Here is a 20,666-nt window from a genome sequence, read left to right as displayed (position 1 = left end):
CACTGTCTTCTAAAATGACTGTCAGGACACCATTAACTTCTTGGGAAATTATTCTGTACCATCCAATCTCTCAGAGAAGCAGGTGATTTCTTTCATGTCCCAAAACAGATGTGCATTTCACTGTTATTTAAGCACTTAGAAGAGAAGGGTTTTTTTGGGGGGGGAGGAGGGAAGTGGACAAAATACGGTAACATCTGTTTTATTGCGTATGCTGTAACTGAGATGTAAGCTTTACCTTTCCTACATAAATCTATGCATCATACGCATGAACAAGCAGTTCATAATACCGTCTCTTTTGGGTCTGTTAGTCCTTGTACAAGGCACCCAAAAGCAGCGTGCTTTCTCATCCAGTCAGGACTTCCGTCCCCCATGCCCCTTTTTTCTTATAGGAAAGAATATTGTGCTTGTGTCATTCTTTAAAGTAAACTGCTGCATGCACACTAAAACATACCCTGCAGCATGGATGTTTGCAGCTTCAATGTGAAGACAACAAGCTGTAAGGAGAAAGAAAACTCCAGGTGGTAAAACTGTTATAGGTGAATATACGCATTCGCTTCCCCGAGGCAGCTACCTGTGAGGAGTAATCTCTCCATGTTCTGGAATGCACTTTTGAGAGATACCCCACCCCATTCCACTAAAATCATAAATACCGAGAGATGCTCAATACTGTACATGAAACAAATCTGCAGAAAGCAGCAGCAGGACCATCATAAATCATTCCCAGTTGTTTGTGTTTTCTTAAGGTGGTTCTTTATCAGAAACAAATAGCAAAGCCACCGATGAGCTCCTTTCACCTCACTTCTCAGAGGAATAAAAAAAGAAAGAGGGTCTTCTGTTGTGTGTTTTGTTGTTTCTTTTTCCATATGACCCAGTTTTGCTACCTCTTCAGGACAACTCCCTTTCCTTGTCAGGTTCAAAGGTGTTTTGCACAAGCTGCCTCAGTGCAGAAAATGATGATGAATCCAGGGAATTGCATTTGATGCTCCCTTTCAAAAGCATACTCATGCACTAGCCCACATCCTGCTCTCAGTAGTACTGGAACTGCTTAGCTGACTGAGGGCAGAATTTGGCTCTGTCAATCGAACCCCAAAACTATTTTTTCCCCAAAAGATTTTAGAAAAATACAGTTAAAGGTGATTTCAAAAGGAAAAGTAGTTTCGAATAAAAAAGTAAAAATATTTCATTGAAAACTTTCACAGCTGAAACAAATCTGCCAAAATCTATACAAATTCACAAAATGTGTTAGTTAACCTGACTCTACATTTTTTTTTTATAAAAAGAGTTTTGACTGAAAAATGTCTCCTTGCTCTATGTGTAACTGAGGGCAAAATTTGGCACGTGTTTTTAAACGAGTGAGCATTTACCAAATATACTGTAGTTAACTGTTACAACAATGGAGGGTGAAGGTTAAAAGCACATTTAGCTAATTTGTTAGCTCTTGGAGTTTTTTCCTGCTCATAAAGGCTTGTATTTTCACATCTCAGCCAAGAAAAACAAAAACCCCAAACAAAATAGACTTTTCCATAAATAATCTTAAACGTTTCACACATCAAGGTTTTCTTGGTGTTGTAATTCTGTCTTCCTCAGCAATTCTAGGAATCTTAAGACGTTTCACTGATTGAGGCAAAGTTATATTTATTTATTCTTTCAATGTATGTAGAAAAATATGTCTATACCCTAAGCTCTGCACGTCCCAACAATAAGGAAGCATTCAGTCACAAAAACAGCACAACCACCCAAAAGCCCATCTCCAGAACCCAATCAAATAAATGGCTTCCAAAGCATGTTAAGAAGTTCAGCAAACTCCAGCTGGTTTCAACCAACGGGGAAGCAAGTTCCAGAATCAAGAACAGTCCTCTATCTTATAGCTCCAGGTTCAAGCTTGAGAGTTCACAGAAATCTCAGCTGCAGCAACATGAAATTTGGAGATATCAAATAGAGGACTCCTAGGCCAGTTAGGGATTTGTAGGTCAAAAGCAACAGACTAAAGTCCCAACTGTGCACCAATAGGCAGCTAGTGCAGATTCCAGAGCACTAGTGTCATGTGCTCCCAGAGAGACACTGGCTACTAAGTAAGCATCAGCTGCAGTCTCCAAATGAGCACGAGTTCAAGGCATAGTCCCACAGCAAGTGCATATTCCATGCGTAATGATTCTGATTATTTCGCAGTGAAGCTTTGTGTGTGTATGTATCTTAAACTTGAAGATGGGCTCATGTCACAAAATTCAAACGCCTCTAAGTTAATCAGTGTTTAGAACTGGAATTTTTCATTCCACCTGTTATAATGATAGGAAATATTTGCAAAATCAGATCCTGGACAGGATTTTGAGCCCAACTTTTAATGGGGGGTGGAAAATAGGCTGGACAGCTTTCTTTCCATCTGTTTTGTTACAACAGATGCTCACACAAGCAGACCTTTCTCCAGCAAATCAGAAGTTGATTTGATAAAATTCACTTATGTACTTACAGTCTTTAAGCTACTCTCCTAACTCCACCTTTGTACTGTATCCTAAAATAAGTGAATTCCTTTTACAAAGAAACATTTGGTTGAACTTAAAATAAGTCAGAAGAGCAGAAAACTCAGTATTTTAGGAATCCCCTAAACGGTTAACCATTGTTTCATGACAACTTCCAACACTCCCCACACCTTTACAAGTTCAAAGAATGATTTATTTTAAAAGAAATATGTAATCATCTAAAAGGAACTCCAAAGTCATGTTCTTAATTAGGTACATTGTTTTGTGTCACAACATACTTATTCCCCAGCTACTCATATTTGAAGTTATGTAAGCTTGTTGAAGATCTCAAATATTCTAGTAGGTAATCTACTAAAATATATAATTTTATTTTAAATAAACTGTGATTGGTGCATCTTAAAAATACAGGACTTTGTCAGCTATGTGGTAGGAAATGCGGATTTTCAATTTCACTTTTTGATATTCACTTAAAAGGTCTAAATAATTATAAAAAAGAGACTTCCTAGCTCATAGCTAAAGGTCAACAGCCACACAAGCAGTGCTGCTAACTGCACCAAAGTGTTTGGGGGAAAAAGTCTGGCACAATTTTTCACTCTTATTTAAAAGTGATTTTAAAAAAAGGGAGAGAGGGAGATAGATTAGGGTTGTAACAATTAAGCTTTGATTAATACCATAAAAACAGCTTTGTTCCTTTCAGTTTGTAGCCCCTCACTGTCACTGCCCATTAACACGTGCTCTTATTCATTGTTTTTATACATCTATGCCAGCAGTGTTTAGAATATAATTACATGCCATGCGAGTCCCAGGGAAAGCTTCTTAGATGAAGGAGTGGAGTGGCTATCCTACAGACAGGTACAGAACTACAGTAGCTAGCATCAGCTATATAAAAGAAATGGGAAGTATAAATGAGTTGAGATGTATTCTAGATAAGATCAGAGGAGCAGCCGTGTTAGTCTGCATCTGACGAAGTGGGTATTCACCCACGAAAGCTCATGCTCCAAAATGTCTGTTAGTCTATAAGGTGCCACAGGATTCTTTGCTGCTTTTCTAGATAAGATGTAACCACCAATATGTAGTATAATGCTATCAGATCTTTTCATTTGCCTTCTTCAGGTGGATCAGAGATTTACCAGGCATTGGCTGTAATCAATAATTGATTTGAAAAACAAACAACTTTAAGTTTTATCTGAAACCTTGAAAATGTAAGCGATTTCTCAACCTCTTAAAAATACTCCATGTGTGCACACAGGCACACACATTTGTGATAGAGAAACAACAAAGAACAGTGAATTTTGCCAAAAGAGGCTTTTACAAATACAATGGCTATTGACTGCTGTTGGCATGACTCAGTTTGTTGGCTAGCTACTGCTTTCCAACCAGCAGAAGGAGCGCCACACTTTTTTTTGCAGTTTTTTGTCCGTGTAGGGGGATTTTTTTTTCCTGTGTTGGTATCAACACTTTACCCTCACCCCCTTCAGACTACATCAATTTTAAAGCAGGGCAAATCTCAGATTAAAATCTATGTCCTCCACAACCCTCTTCCCCCAACAGACAGGTGGGAGGGATAGCTCAATGGTTTGAGCATAAGCCTGCTAAACTCAGGGTTGTGAGCTCAATCCTTGAGGGGGCCATCTGGGACAAAATCAGTACTTGGTCCTGCTAGTGAAGGCAGGGGGATGGACTCGGTGACCTTTCAGGGTCCCTTCCACCTCTGTGAGATAGGTATATCTCCATATAATACAGTCCCCGTTATCTTCAAATTTCTTTAAACAATCTGAAATACAGAAACAGGGCAAGATTTGCAGGTAAATGAGCACAAGAAAAAGCTAGCTGAGCCATAACTAACCTTCCTTATAAACATATCCTCTGTAGGCCCCTATACATCTCTATAGCCCATTGCTCCATTCCATATCAAGTTAAACAGCCCTGGGATTCTAGACTTCAGATAATAAATAATATGCAGAGGACAATCAAATCTTAGGATGGCAAGAACAGAGTTCAATTCCATAGTTATGTTTTTTAAAATCCAAAATTCATGCCTACATACTATTTTGATTGTTGCCCTATAAACACCTTCAGAGTTTGCCCCAGGAGCAGACCCTGAGAGTGACACAGCGGATCGTAATTCCTGCAATTGGGCAGAGGTAATTTTTCAGATAACAAGCTGCCAGACCATTTGGGGCTTTACAGACAAAACCAACAAGCTGAATTGCTCCCAAAGCAGCGTCTGGAACACTATTACTGTCCTCTACACTGATGAGGTGGGCATTTTCTAGATGAAGTTTCTGGGTCCTTTACAACTAAATGTTATTGCAGTGATCACCACTGAGATTATAAAGACATGATTTGCTGTGAGGCAATCTGCAACAGAAAGGGAAAGTGGTAGCCTGTGGGCTACCAACCTGCCATCCTGCCACCAGAGAATCTGTGAATAACATGACTTCCAGGCTGTAAATAATATTAGCAAAGGTTATGCACCCCATTCCAAGGGAATTTACACTCACTATTCTGTCCCATTCCCTCAAATACTTCCCTCCTGTAACAAAAAGGAGATGAGGTGCTCAGGGTTATCCACATACCAATAACCCTGCAAGCCAGAACACAGCACTCTCTCTCCCCTACAGGCCAAAGATACACATCAAACAAGAGGGATGAAAAGATGAAATGTTACAGAACTCCATACATAAGTGACCTGGGGGAGAGGGAAAAGCACGTATTACCATACTTTGGGATCTCTCCCAAAGGAAGGGACAAAGCCAATGAAGGGCCTTTCCACTGCTTAACAGGTAATTCTACAAAACCTAGTAGTTAATAGTATTGGAAGCTGCTGATACAGTACAAAACCCAAGGATATTTACACCTGTGTCCAGCACCGGAAGGAGCATAAGTAGGGCCCTACCAAATTCACAGTCCATTTTGGTCAATTTCAGTGTCATAGGATTTTTAAAACAGTAAATTTCATGATTTCAGCTATTTAGATGTGAAATTTCAGAGTGTTGTAATTTTAGGGATCCTGACCTGAAAAGGAGTTGCAAGGTTATTGTATGGGGGATTGTGTTACTGCTACCCTTACTTCTGCAGTGCTGCTGGCAGAGGCGCTGCCTTCAAAGCTGGGCAGCTGGAGAGCAGTGGCTGCTCCTGGGAGCTGAGTTCTAAAGGCAGAGCCGCCAGCAGAAGCAGCACAGAAGTAAGGATGGCACGGTGTGGTATTGCCACCTTTACTTCTGCGCTGCTGTCTGCAGAGCTGGGCCCTCAGTCAGCAGCCGCCACGCTCCAGCTGCCCAGCTCTGAAGGCAGCAGCACAGACGTAAGGGTGGCATGATATGATATTGCCACCCTTATTTCTCTGGTGCTGCTGGTGGGGAACTATCTTCAGAGTCGGGCGCCTGGCCAATGGCCACCGGTCTCTGGTTGCCCAGTTCTGAAGGCAGCGCAGAAGTCTGAGTAGCAATACCATGTCCTCCCTAAAATAACCTTGCAACCCCCTGTGATGGGTTGGATCACAGAAACCCCCTTGGGAAACTGCCAGCTGATGTGCCCAAACTACTTCTGCCTCTGCTTTCCCTGCCAGCTTGAGACTCCAGCACCCTGTCTTGTTGAGCCAGACACTCCGTCTGCTCCAACACAGACCCAGGGTCTAAACCACGTGCCCCAAAGCTGCAGACTTAACTGAAAGCAACTTACAAAAGGCTTCCTGTCTTAACACTCAGATGCCCAACTCCCAATGGGGTCCAAACCCCAAATAAATCCATTTTACCCTGTATGAAGCCTATACAGGGTAAACTCATACATGGTTCGTCCTCTAAAACACTGATAGAGAAGTGTGCACAGCTGTTTGCTCCCCCAGGTATTAATACATACTGTGGGTTAATTAATAAGTAACAAGTGATTTTATTAAATACAGAAAGTAGGATTTAAATGGTTTCAAGTAGTAACAGAACAAAGTGAATTACCTAGTAAAATAATATAAAACACGCAAATCTAAGTCTAATACAGTAATAAAACTGAATACAGATAAAATCTCACCCTCAAAGGCGTTTCAATAAGCTTTTTGCACAGACATGGACGACTTCCTAGTCTGGGCACAATCCTTTTCCCTGGTACAGCCCTTGTTCCAGCTCAGGTGGTAGCTCGGGGAATTCTCATGATGGCTTCCCCCTTTTCCCTGTTCCACCCACTTATATATCTTTTGCATAAGGCAGGAATCCTTTGTCCCTCTGGGTTCCCATCCCCCGCCCCGGATTCCCTTCCCCCTCCAATGAAAAAGCACTAGGTTAAAGATGGATTCCAGTTCAGGTGACATGATCACAGGTCACTGTAAAACTTCATTACTCACTTGCCATCCCACACGTATACAAGAAGGCTTATAGGTAAAACAGAGCCATCTGCAGTCAATTGTCCTGGTTAACGGGAGTCACCAAGATTCCAAACCAACATTAATGGCCCACACCTTGCATAATTACAATAGGCCCTCAGAGTTATATTTCATATTTCTAGTTTCAGATACAAGAGTGATACATTTATACAAATAGGATGACCACACTCTGTAGATTATAAGCTTTGTAATGATACCTTACAAGAGACCTTTTCCATGAAGCATATTTTAGTTACATTATATTCACACTCATCAGCATACTTGCATAAAATCATACAGAGTGCAACATCATACCCCCCTCCAACTCCCTTTTGGGTCAGGACCCCCAGTTTAAGAAACATTGGTCTCTCTGGTGAAATCTATATAGTAGTACAGGGTAAAAACAAACACAAAAGACCAGATTTCATGGGGGAAGACCAGATTTCACGGTCCGTGATGTATTTTTCATGGCTGTGAATCTGGTAGGGCCTAAGCATAAACTTCCAGTCTGAAGCAAGAGGAACTCCTATATTTGAGGCTGTTTAATAACATTACTCCTTGTGTGCAAAACATTTTGTTAACTGTAAACCAGTTGGCAATCCCAGTGGTTGAAGATGCATTTGTTTCTACATCATTTCTGCAACTGGTCTCCCCCACAATCCCACTGCAACTTGAACTCCTTCGATCTGAAATTTCCAGTGGAGTTGTAAAGTCAAATTTTGCTCCTAGGCAAATTCAAACCTGAAAGATAAATTTGCTTTTGCATCACATGTCTCGCATAAATCATAAGCCCAATATTGATTGCAGCAATAGTTAAGCAAACTAAAAAAGATGTAATAGGAGCAGGAAACATCTTCCTGGCCCTGAGGGCTCAACTGAGGTTATGCCTGACACAAAAGAGGAATGATTTGTACATTATGGTTTGATAAAGTAATGCTTTGTTTTTCTCAACACAGCTACTGCTTTGGGCCCAAGAAAAATGTTAGATGTATGTCTTAGAGAGATAAAAGGAATACTTTTCTCAAACACTGGAAAACAATCAAAGAACATCTGGGTAGCTGCAATCAGAAATTTAGAAAAAGAAGGACCGTGGTTTTGTTTTTTTAAAGCCAACAATAAAACAAAATTAGGTTTATTAAAGTGTTTGCCTGCTGGGCAATCTGTTTGTTAGTGCAGTCCTCAATATTTTGAGCCAAATTCTATCTCAGTTACCTCTAGGATGTGGAACTGTGTTCAGTCACATGCCCTGGATGTGAGGGTAAGAGTAAGTATATGGGCCATGATTTTCAAAAGTGCTACTGAGTATTACAATATCTGGGCGCCCAACTTAAGGCACTATAACAGGGCCTGATTTTCAGAGGGCAGCAAGTGTGCTCAATCCTTTCTGAAAATCAGGCCCTTTTACAAGTGTCAAACTGGGCAAACAAAATCACTAGCCACTTTTGAAAATCCTGGCCTTAATCTTTTCTCAGGGCAAAATTACAAATTAATCCAAAGCTTCAAAGTAAAGCCTTTGCTATGGTCAGCTTCAACTACGCAGCTGCAATGTACCGTGCAGCGACGCATTGCCTTGGTTTTTTCCTATTCAGTGAAAAAGACCTTAATCTTAGCTATCTGCTTCTGAAGGTCAGGCTAATTTCTGTATGTGTGTTTCCTGAAATCCCCAATTTTACCCTGCTATCCACTATTACCTCCCTTCCACACACTGTTCTTTTACCTATACCTCCATATGACAATCGTTGATAAAGGTAAGAGGACTGTGATTCTTAAATGCCTGGCCTTTTACAAAATAGGTATTGCTGATAATAGATATGGTTCCAGAATCATAGGTCAGCTCTATTTTGCCAATAAACCACTTATTTCCACTGGCCTTAAGACCTCAAAGCCAACAGCTTGCGGCTTGTGCTGCAAAACTGATTCCACTGGCAACAGAAGCAGCCAGCCAGCCATATTCTTTGCTTAGTACCTTGAAAGTGATGCTGTATCCCTCACACCATACTTCTCCACAGCACTGTACGGGTGAGTGCTACATTTAATTTCTGCCATGAGCATCTAAAGGCAAATGACACTTGCTAACCTATTTTTTCATTCAGAAAACTAACTACAGACATCAGAGTCTTCCCCAGCATCGTGATTTTTCAGCTACAGATCAAGGAATATTGCCAAGTTTCTTGTAATTACCTAATATGTTATGCTGTTGTGTTAATACTCAGTGTTGTTATGGTTGTCTGTAAAAGCCACTTCTGTGCCTATGTATACAGGTCTTAGCTACATACGGATGTAAGACTCCTGAAAGGTCCTTAATAAAAACAAATTTTTCTAAGTAATTCTCTAGTGAAAATGCAACATGTACTATAACTCATATTGAAAGCAATGATACCATAACAGCTACAGAACACAATACACAAAGGTAGAGCCAGATGGCAGCAAAAAAATAAAAAAATAAAAACCCTGAGTCCAACAGTTAAAGAGCAACTAGCAAAACTTGAGTAAGCTGTATGTTCTTTACTTACCATCAAAGTTTTTGTACTGAGATGTTAGGGTCACCTGTGCAGAGCGGCTGGCTTCTGTCATCATGTCTTCAAATTCATTTTGGCTTTTTTTTGCAAAATTCTCCTCCATTTCGCTGGTGCAGCAGGTGTAGCCCTGCGGGCAGATTCTCAGGTGTTCCCCTAAAGTGAGAAAAAACAATAAAAAAGGGTCTGAAAAAGAGATTTCATCCAAGATGACCTTAGTATCAAAGTTTCCAAACTACGCATAGCAAATCCAATTCTACCCTCATTAATTATGTAACAGAGGGCAGAATTAGGTCAACCTATTTAGCCAGTAATGTAAGTTACTTCATTTTGCTATTGCAGATGCTCTGTGTTTGAACGGGAATTTCCTCATTCATAACCAGGGTGTGTGGGGAAGGGAGCGAAATATTGCATTCTATTCAAACTCTGCCCAGAGTCTCAATCTCTACCCAGAACCCCAGAAGACATGGATGTCTCTGATTAAATGATACTGAAATTGTTGTCATTAGACATCAGAGGTAACACCCTGACACAAATGGCAACAGCTGACACTTTTCTTAGAGCAATTGTTTGAGACTCATAGCCAGAACAGTCAGACACTTCCCATTCTGGAGCAAGTTTCCACAACCATGACTAAACAGGGGGTGTTTGAAAGTCAGTGGCATTTAGGTGCCAATCTCCTTCTTTACTCTTTTTTTAAATGAAACTTTATAATTTGCTGAAGCTGACAGGGCGAGCAGAAACACGCCAATATGGCATGTTCTTGCTCAATATGGTCCTTGCTCACATGCCAACTTTGTTCTGCTAGACCCGGCTTATGCTTGACAAAGTGTATCAATAGGCAAAAACTCTGCTGTCCCAAATTTGACACCATCACTTCCAGAGAGGGAGAGAAGATGAACTCTGTGGGTGAAAAGCCTGTTTTAAACACAAGCCTTTTTGATAATTAGCAGCAATGACAAGAAGATATGAAATATGAGAGAATTATTTTTTAAAATTTGATACATTCAACAAAATTCTACAAGTCATGTCCCTCCAGTGCCTCCTGCAACCTCTCTGTTCGGGCAAAATAAACATTTGCATAGGCACAGTTGGCAGCATCATTTAACAATTACCTGCTTTTTTAGGATTCTTGAGAAAGGGCCATCCACCTGCAAACACTACTTGGATTTCCCCCGGCTCCCAGCCAAAGTGCAATTGAATGTAAATCAGACATTTTTTCAAAAATCTTGTTTTAACCGTGCACTGAGATAATCCAGTTACACTGAAGTCAACATGTTTAATGTAATTTGATTGTGATTGCCAACAATTTCGCTGGCAATTTTAGAGGATTGCTGCCATAGCTGAGCTGAAACATACTTAAAACCATGTCTTATCTTGTGTTCCCCTAGTCTATGTTAGAGCCTGCTCCTGCAAGCCCCCCAAATGGACAACGTCCCATTAAAATCAACGAGGCTCCTCATGTATAATGCTTACAGGCTATAAGTTCTTCAGGGCAGAGAATGCGTCTTACCCTGTTAATTTGTGTTACTACAGAAAACATTTTTGCTCCTGATGCTTGTTTTGATGATAGACGTCATCCAATATTTGTTGGTGTAAGCCTGCATAGGCTCCATGTACCCTGCCACACACAGCAGAACCACACTGGCTCTGCTGCCATTTCTGCAAGGTGGGAGGGCCAGATTTTGCCTGTAGCAGACAGACAACACACTGCGCACTCGCGCAGCGAGTCCATATAACTGGAATCAATGGGAATCTTTTCATTAGGTTTAGCAGGACTAGGATAACTCCAGCAAGGTTCTATCTGAACTTCTGCCTTGCTAACCTGCAGCCACACCATGTTGCCCAAATGTGACTGCAGTTATTATCTTGAGTCCTGGTTCTTTCAGAGGCCCTTCACCTCCGCTTCTGAATTACCGTATTGCATAAGACTAGATAGCACTAAATTAAATTAAACTTCAGCACCTGAATTTCCACCCCTGGCCTCCACTTGGTCCTGCCTTCCCATCTTAGGGAAGGCAACATTTCCTACAAGGTCTCCTGACTCCAAAATGGTCCTATCTCTTGGCTTCCCCCAAGGAAAAAGGCACAACAGAAACCAACTGGCCCAGATAGGCAAACAAGCAGAAGCAGAAAGATCCCATTTCAGAAGAACTACACACAAACACTGTGTAACATGACATCCCTGCCAAATAAAGTTTCAACCGTCTTTCTTGTTTAACACTTTTCTTGCCCCAGTTCTCTCTTTCATTAACTAGCCTCTTACAATCCATTCACCCATCCCACCGTGTATTTATAAAACTACATTTGTATGAAAAAGCCAGCGTAAGGATCATTGCCCTGCTTAGGGGCACAGGGGGAGAAGATGAGCTATAGTTTCTCACCAAGACATACCCTTGTTTCCTGTCACGGAAAATTAAAAACTTGTTTCTTGCCCAGATTTTTCAGTTACTGGCATACACTCCTCTGACTCACATGGCTTGTAATAGAGGATTTGGTTTTATTTACACTTGTCCTACTGGAGTATACATCCATTAAATACATCATTATGGCCTTTCCACCTCACCTTCACTTGCAGTCAGTTTGGAGCTGAGGCCTTGGAGTGTCGGACTTCATTTAAGGTCTCCAAACAAACCAACTCAAATGCTGCTTTTACCAATGCACAGCCTTGAGTCAGGACAGATTTTGAGATAATCTAACTTCTGCTTTAAAAGTAAGGCTTGATTCTGCATGCACTTAATAACATGAGTAACTTTACACACGAGTAGCTTCATTCCTCCTGTGTGTAAAGTTATTCACAAGCTTAAGAGCTTGTAGGGACAGATGAAGAGTTAATAGGAACCCTTTAAAATCCTGCTAATAAAACAATGTCTCCCCGCCACTCCAGGAAATATCCTATGACCTGGCATTTATTTCAAACCTCTTCTTTCCAACGTAACAAAAAAGTTTCAGGCTGTGGAGTGGGTACAAAAGAACAGCTCCCTTTCTAACATGAGACTGCCAAGCTGGAAACTGTGGCAAGCATGCTTCATGGCTCTACCGAGGAGACAACTGCACATGCATCAAAGTTGCAGGTCAAGCAGGTTCCTTTGCAATGGATTTTGAAACAAAAGAAAGGAACAAAACTTGAGTCTTTCCAGTCCAGAGGAGAACAGCATCTCCCCTTGGGGAGGAAGCAGCACTGAGAGACAGAACCCAGCACAGCATCAAAGTTTCATTACACACAATGAAGAGCAGCAAAAGTTTGAGGGTCGCCAATTAAAACATGACATGACCAGACAAAAATCTCCACTCCCCCTTCCCTGTCAAATGCATGGGGTACATTTGAGTAAATGGCATCATTCCAAAACCTTTCTGTGCTAACAGAGCACCGAACAGCCTCTACAACACTTTTCAGAGAAAAGGTATGGAAGACAGACACAGAAAAACAGAAAAGAAAAACCTCAAAGCTAACATTGCTTATTTTTCCACAACTTTTGTGGTTTAAGCCTAAAAATCTATTTTAAGCACTTTTAACCCAAAGCAGATTCAGTTCTTTTAAAAACAATATTTATTTTTTTAACACCACAGTATTTTATCTCAGTGGGAGAGTGAAGTTTCCAGCATTCCTCTTCACAATTTAAATGCATTGAACAAAATATAGAAAGAGTTTTAAAGCCCTGTAAAAAGCTGTGCTTTGGTTTTTAATCTGACCTATACTTGCAGTGTTCACAGTCATTTATTTATGGGCTCAAAATAGGTGTGCTGCACATTGTATTTTTGCTTTCCATTTATTTCAGAGTGCACTCGTTTGCTAATTTGCTTTTATTATGTCATTTTCTTCTTTGCTGAAGTTGTGTTATAAATATCTCTATATGCATTTGGCAATAGATTGCCTGCAAATATCTAGAGTGAACAGCCAGGTACAGAAGTACTGTAAGGGGTAAATCCATGAGGTACAGTCTTCTTCCCCACAGAGCTCTTAGTTAAGAAGCTTCTCCTAGTATAAAGATGACGCACATTGCTACCATTCTGTTTAACATCACATTACTCCTACCTCCCAAGAAAAACTTTACAGAGTGGAGGCACAGCGTCACAGAAGCAAATTTAGCAGTTGATTTAGGGCCTAACCCAAACCCCAATGGAAAGACTCCCAATGACTCCAATAAACTTTGGATCAGGTTCTGAGAGAACCATCCTTTCAATTTCAGAGGCTTGGATTCCAATAGTATCCAAGCTCATGAGTCTGGCCATCTCTTCCTAACTCTTGTTTGTGCAAATCTCCAAACCACTACAGCACTGTCGGCAAGTGAAGTTCAGGAGTGATGGAGGGCAGTGATGGTGCTGAGTCAGGAGTGAGCTGCCTTGGCAGAACTGTGTGGAGAAGTCTGCCCGGTATCTGCCCACAATGTGCTTGGCTCAACCCAGGGATATTAGCTCCTCGCTTCCTTAAGTGGTTAAAATTCACTCTCATCATTTTTAATAAGGAGATGATATAAATTCAGAATTACATTTTCTACTTTAAAAAAACAACACAATCAGCTTGTCTGATAATTCAACTGGTAGCACAACACACCGTCCTACAAAAGACTTGGAGTTCCTGAAGAACTTTCAGATTCTCATTCTTCTTATGCCAGTGGAGTCTTGGAAAAGCCAAAGGGCCAAACTCTCTGCCAAAGTACACGCTGGCTTCAAGATACCTGCATGGTGTGTAATGTCAGCAAAGAGTGTGTCCCAAAGAGTTATAACCTCTTTATAACAGCCTTTAACATATTTGAAGACTATCAAGTCCCTTCCTCAGTTTTCTTCTCTCAAGACTAAACATGCCCATTTTTCCTAACCTTACCTCACAGCTCACACTTTAAGCCTTTTAGCATTTTTACAGCTCTGCTCTGGTCTCTCTCCAATTTGTCCACATCTCTTCTTAAAGCATGGCTCCCAAAATGGGACACAATACTCCAGCTGAGGCCTCACCAGGACCAAGTAGAGTGGAACAATTACCTCCCATGCCTTACATATGACATGCCTGTTAATACACCCCAGAACGAGATTAGCCTTTTTGGTAACAAGATCACATTGTTGGCTCATGTTCAATTTGTGATCCATATAACCCCCCACAGATCCTTTTCAGCAGTACTATGGTCAAGCCAATTTTCCCCATGTTGTAGTTGTACATCTGATTTTTCCTTCCTAAGTGTAGTGCTTTACATGTGTCATTTTTGAATTTTATCTTGCTGATTACAGACCAATTCTCCAGTATGTCAAGGTTGTTTTGAATTTTAATCATGTCCTCCTAAATGTTTGCAACCCTCCTCCTCCCCCCTCCAGCTTGGTATCAACCGTAAACTCTCCACTCCATTATCCAAGTCATTAATGAAAATATTGACTAGTACTGTTTGTATACTAATGATATCTCACAAAGGAGATGAGAGATTTAATTAATTGTTTGTAAAGGGCTTTGGGTTATTTGGATGGAATGTATTTTAGTATATAAATGCAAATTATTTCAAAATTATTTCTCCAGAGTTTCATTTATTTCAGGTTGTGACAAATCTGTTGTAATTCTTCCCCTAGTATTTGAGACCGTATATCTAGGTCTCTTCCAAAACTCATTTTATTCTTCTAGACCAGAGGTTCTCAAATTGTGGTCTGTGGACCACCAGTGGTCCGCAAGCTCCATTCAGGTGGTCCGTGGATAGTTCCCTATAAGATGCACACCTGGGTGGCCGCACATAAGAGAATGAAGGGCCATCCACCTAATTAGTGGAGCTGTGCAGGTGTGGCTCCACTAATTAGGTACCTGGACCCTGGAGAAGATGCACATGTAAGGTGAGGTTGCGGCCTTGGGGGGAATAGGAGGTAGGTGGGAGGGGGCAGTGGGGTAAGAAGAGGGAGTGCAGGGAATTTGGGACATGCAGGGCTGTGGTGGCCAGAGAAAGAGGCAACTTTCCGCAGCTCCAGGGCTGTGGCTTCCAGGAAGAGACGGTCTTCCTTCCCAGCCTCAGCTCTATGGCTGCTGTGGTGGGGGAGAGACCTGCCTCCTTCCCTACCCCAGCTCGGGGGGTGCCGCCAGGGGGAGAGAGGGCACATCCATTGCATTAGAAAGGTAAGACTACTGATACTAAAATATGAGTTGTGTGCTTTTATTTGTAGAACAAAAAAGAGTTAACTTTTTTTTAAATATAGCACTTTTATCCAACACACTTTACAATAGTTAGATAATGGTACAAACAATATTTGGAAAGATCATTATGCAGTCTGTTGAAACCCTCAGCAATTTTCAAGTGGTCCGTGAAAAAAAAAAAAAGTTTGAGAACCACTGTTCTAGACCAAAAATTTCCAAAAGAGTAGCCACTGACTGCATGCATCAGATTTTGGGTGCCCAATCTAAGCATCTGCAGCTCCTTGGTGTTCTTATACTGGGCAATCAAACATTGAGACACCTACTCAATTAAAAATTTGGCTGGACTTTCTAGTTTTCAGGTTTGCTGTAATTAAGTGAAATCCCAAATCTCTCTCTCCTTCAGCCAGCTTTCTAACTGTAGCTGTAAAATAATTCAGGGGCATCAAAAGTTCAGCCTATCAGTCAGAGTCAGCTAGTGAATGGCCTGATCCAAACTCCCAAAGAATTCCAAAGTTATCCCACTTACTTCCCCCGGTATCTCTATGTATTTCTGCATGCCTAATTCCTATTAATGCTAATGAAAGTCTGATGCGAGCACTGATGGGAGAATGAAATTGTCAGCCAAAGCGTATGCTGCTGCTTTTGCAAGTGTCAAAGTAATTGTGGCAGCTGAAAAGCAAGGCAGGAGAACAACAGGATATGTCAGAAAAATTCCGAACACCTTGCAAAGAAGCAGGACTACAGAAGAAAGTCCCATGCCCTCTGTCTGAGGGACATTTCAGAGCTTTTTCATCTGAAAGTGATATCACCACCAAAGAAGCAATTCTCTGATGAAGGGAGGGAGCCACAACTTACTGCTTCTACACTTGCACTTATATTCAGTAGGGCCTATCACCTGAGGATCTCAAAGCACCTCACATGTCAGCCAGCTAGCTCACATATATTCTCATGGCAGTACCATGTCATCAGCTCCCGCTGCTGCTGCTGCTGCTGCTATCTCAGAACTCCCATAAGGAGACAGCCTGTGCTCCCAGCCTTCCTCCTGCCCCATGTAGGCTCCTGGGCCTGGTTCCCCTCTGATCACTGGGATGCATACACCCTTGTCCCTCCCACGACCAACAGTCTCTGAAAGAGGGCGCTCCCCACCCCCAGCTCTTTCTTATCTCCTCCAGCTGTCCCTGGCTTCTGGGGCAAGTGAGGAAAGAATGTCCGCACATGCTCTGCAGGTAAATCCTACCCCTCAGCAGTAGGTTGTCAAAAGCACATGGGTGCTGATGAAGAGTGTTGGCTGACCCCAATAGCAGCAGCCCCAGTGATTAGCACAAAACTACAGGTCAGAGAGCCCCTCCCCCTCACACACACCATTTCCTGTTGTGACAGACCCAGACCAGTGGGGTACAGGAGTCTGGTAGAGGGCAAATATACTGGTCACTGGATGAGTAGTTTTCTGTTCCCTGAGTGACCAGAGCAGGGGCTGCACTAGAGTAATCAGGAACCTGCTAGAACCAATTAAGGCAGACAGGCTGATTAGAACACCTGCAACCAATCAAGGCAGGCTAATCAGGGCACCTGGGTTTAAAAAGGAGCTCACTCCAGTCAGGCAGGGGGGAGCCAGAGGAGAGGAAGTGCGTGTGAGGAGCTGGGAGCAAGGAGCTGAGAGTGAGAGGGTGTGCTGCTGGAGAACTAAGTAGTACAAGTGTTATCAGACACCAGGAGGAAGGTCCTGTGGTGAAGATAAATAAGGTGTTTGGAGGAGGCCATGGGGAAGTAGCCCAGGGAGTTGTAGCTGTCATGCAGCTAGTACAGAAGGCACTATAGACCGCTGTGATCCACAGGGCCCTGGGCTGGAACCCGGAGTAGAAGGCGGGCCCGGGTTCCCCCTAAACCTCCCAACTCCTGATCAGACACAGGAGGAGTTGATCCAGACTGTGGTGAAGATCACTGAGGTGAGCAAATCTGCCAATAAGCGCAGGACCCACCAAGGTAGAGGAGGAACTTTGTCACATGTGTAAGGTGGCTAGTTATCATTATACCCATTACAGTGAGGCATGGATAGGTTAAATGACCTGCCCAATATCACTGCTATCAAACATAGTCCAGCAGTGCTGAGCGCTAAATCAGAGTGCAACAGAAAGCTATTTGGATAGGAAATCAGGATATTAGCCAACCACAGTAAGTCTTGTTCCTGCCCTTTAAAGGTTTGTCTGTCAAAACCAGTTACTTTGTTAGATGACCTTATATTTACCCTTTAGGCTAATTCTCTGCTGATTGCTTATATTGCAGAATGCTGATTTATTGGTTTACATTTAATGCCAGTGGAGTCACTAAAGTGCTTCACATCATATCCACAGCAGTTCTTTCATGTTCTGCCAAAATACTTTGGACTACATTTTCCCCTCTGTCCTTAGAAGCAAATGGGAGGAAGGCATGCCTGGAGGCAGGCATGGAAGGGGACCACTAGTTCTGAGGGACGGGTTGTGGAGGGTCAAGGAAGGGGGAATGCCAGCTCAGAAGCACAGGGTGGCGCACCATGGAAGGTGAGCACCAGCTCAGAGAGGTGGGGTGGGTGGTAGCGTCAGTTTGGATTTACAGTTTATCTGGCTTGACTCCTAGGGGCTCTCTACAAATTGGAAGGTATGGAGGGTCTGATGCAGCTGGGAGCCTCATCTGTCTGTGGCCTGCCCCATTGCAGGCTCTGTGAATATCTGATAGGACATCTGATCAGAAATTAATGCTGATCAGATATTAATGTTAATATACAGCTGTAGAGGGAGATGGGATAAAGGCCACCAGTGCAGCTGTGCTGAAATATGCGGGCCTCCCTGGGTGTCTTGGGATTCAGGTGGCTCTATGGAGATTCATTGGATTATGAGGCCGAATCCCACATGGAGCAATGCAGAGGAATCTCAGTGGGACAAATTCTCTAGTAGAGTAACTCCACTGCAGAAGGGATTACTCACTCTGTAAAGTAATGGTGGTTCCGCCAGATGTCTGCCCCTATGGCCGCTGCACTGCAGATGTTCATGCGCTTCCCAAGTCCTTGATCAGAGATTTTCGGTTAGCAGTGTCTATTCAGTCCGCACATGAACCCTATGCCCCCTCATGCCAAAAAATTGAGGTAGTGTAAAGGTGTGTGGGCAAGCCACCCTCAGTTCCTTCTCCACCCCAATGTCCCCCAAGGAACAGTCTGAAGCAGAAGGGAAGGAGGTGGGTACTGGAGCAGCCATAGGGGACACACCTGGAAGAACCACAGTTAGTGCACAAAGTGACTAACCGCTGCTTCTTCTAAGAGTCATCTGCCAATGGGTGCTCCACCTCAGGTGACTTTCAAGCACTATCCCCAGATGGAGCAGAACCTTAGTTAAGAATTTAGGGTATGGATGTAAAGAGCGGGACTCCGGTTCATCCATTATTGAGAGATACTTTGTATACCTACATTCTTGTAGTGCTGGGTACAGGATCAGTACCAATGTGGTAGCTGAGGTCACCAAAGCAGACGAAACCATTGATAGTGGACATACTAAAGTATATGCCGAGGGTGTCTGGCGCAGCTACTTATTTGATGCCATGTGTTCTGAGCACATAGGTACCGGTGTCTGGGCTGAGCTCAACAGTGCCAGTCCTGAGTGCCTATGCTCCCCCTCCTTGCTCAGAGGGCACTGAGGCCCAACTGAAGCTGCGATTCTTCTTTGAACTCCAGAACGCTGTGGCCCCACTGGCACGAGAGGAGAAGTCCTTTGACTCAATAGTACTGAGTCAAAAGGTCAAGGCTTCGGAGACCATAGATCTTGTCAGGGACCTGAACTTCTTCGGAGCTGGCTCCCCAAGGTGAGAGTCTGCACTCCTCTTTTTAGAAGCCTACTCTAAAGCCTCCAATGTCCTCCCTTTCTTAGGGAAAGCCTGTGCCAATGCTGAAGGGGCACTGGATCTGTTAGGAGACCGATGTATAAGGTGTCCCCTGACCTGATGCAGAAGCTGGCCGAAGTGACTGTTCCATCATTAACAGTCTGAGTTTAATCTCCCTGTTTTTTCCTTGCCCTGGATTTGAGGGCCAGGAAGCAGCTGTCCTTCTGGGACAGGTGGGACTCCCCTAAGCAAAGGGCACACTTAGAGTGGCTGTCAGTCATAGGTACAGCCTCTCGGCAGGAGAGGCAAAGTTTGAAGCCTGAAAAGCCAAGCATGCCCTGACAGGTAAGCAAGTCTCCTGGAGAGAAGAGAGCAGAAAAAAAAAAACAATCCTCTCACTATTATAATTAGTTAGATAACTATACTAACAACTAACTAATCTTAACTACAGAAAAATTGAAAAGCCGAGGCACGCTCAAGGTGGACATGCTAAGGCTCCAGCTCAGACTGTGGTGGCTGAGAAGGAAAAGAGGGCAATTTGCCTGCACAGCCCTATGTGGCCTTCGTGTCCAGCAGAAGGAGGCATCTGGCATATGCACAGGCTGAACAGACACTGCTAATTGAAAATCTCTGATCAAGAGCTTGAGAAGCACACGTGCACCTGAAGTGGAGCATCAGAGGGACACTACGCAAAAAAGTAGTGTATAATTATTTCAGCCTTTGTCTTTCACATTAAATGGAGTTATCCAAGCAGATAATATGGCTCAGGAAGTTGAAATCCTTTCTGCAAAGAGGAGAATATGGTCCTTTATTATTGTTAGAGCCAAAAACCCAGAACAGAACAGTTCAGATCTGGATCCAGATCCAAACTTCGTAGCTCAAGCCTATCTGATTATTTTTGAGGTTGACACTCATCTTGGTATTGGGATATAACCCTGTACAGGAAATAGTGGAGGCATGCTGGTATTTGCATCACTGAGTACCAATTAGTAATTTTTAACAAGGTGGGATTCATTCCACATACAGTAGAACCTCAGAGAGTTATGAACTAACCAATCAATCACACACCTCATTTGGAACCGGAAATACGCAATCAGGCAGCAGAGACTAACACACAAAAAGCAAATATAATATAGTACTGTATTAAATGTAAACTACTGCAAAATAAAGGAAAAGTAGCATTTTTCTTCTGCATAGCAAAGCTTCAAATTGTACCGAGTCAATGTTCAGTCATAAACTTCTGAAAGAACCATAACATTTTGTTCAGAGTTAAGAACAATCTCCATTCCTGAGGTGTTCGTAACTGTGAGGTTCTACTGTACCATCCACACTGCTGTCAAACTCACTACACAAAATACAGCAGATACTCG

The 20,666-nt window shown here is 42.6% G+C and overlaps 1 protein-coding gene across 2 annotated transcripts in view; it reads right to left on the bottom strand.

The window, feature by feature from the left end:
- Window positions 1-20,666, bottom strand: part of GPC1 (glypican 1) — a 320,362-nt gene that overhangs the window by 154,389 nt on the left and 145,307 nt on the right. For both annotated transcript variants that reach the window (XM_030574931.1, XM_030574932.1), the window contains exon 2: window positions 9,345-9,503. In XM_030574931.1, coding sequence (XP_030430791.1) covers window positions 9,345-9,503 — 159 coding nt within the window. The remainder of the gene's footprint in view (window positions 1-9,344; window positions 9,504-20,666) is intronic.

This window comes from Gopherus evgoodei, chromosome 9 (genome assembly GCF_007399415.2).
Source record: "Gopherus evgoodei ecotype Sinaloan lineage chromosome 9, rGopEvg1_v1.p, whole genome shotgun sequence".
Taxonomy (NCBI): Eukaryota; Metazoa; Chordata; order Testudines; family Testudinidae; genus Gopherus; species Gopherus evgoodei.
Note: the sequence above shows the minus strand (reverse complement) of the source record. Positions and strands in the feature narration are given on the sequence as shown.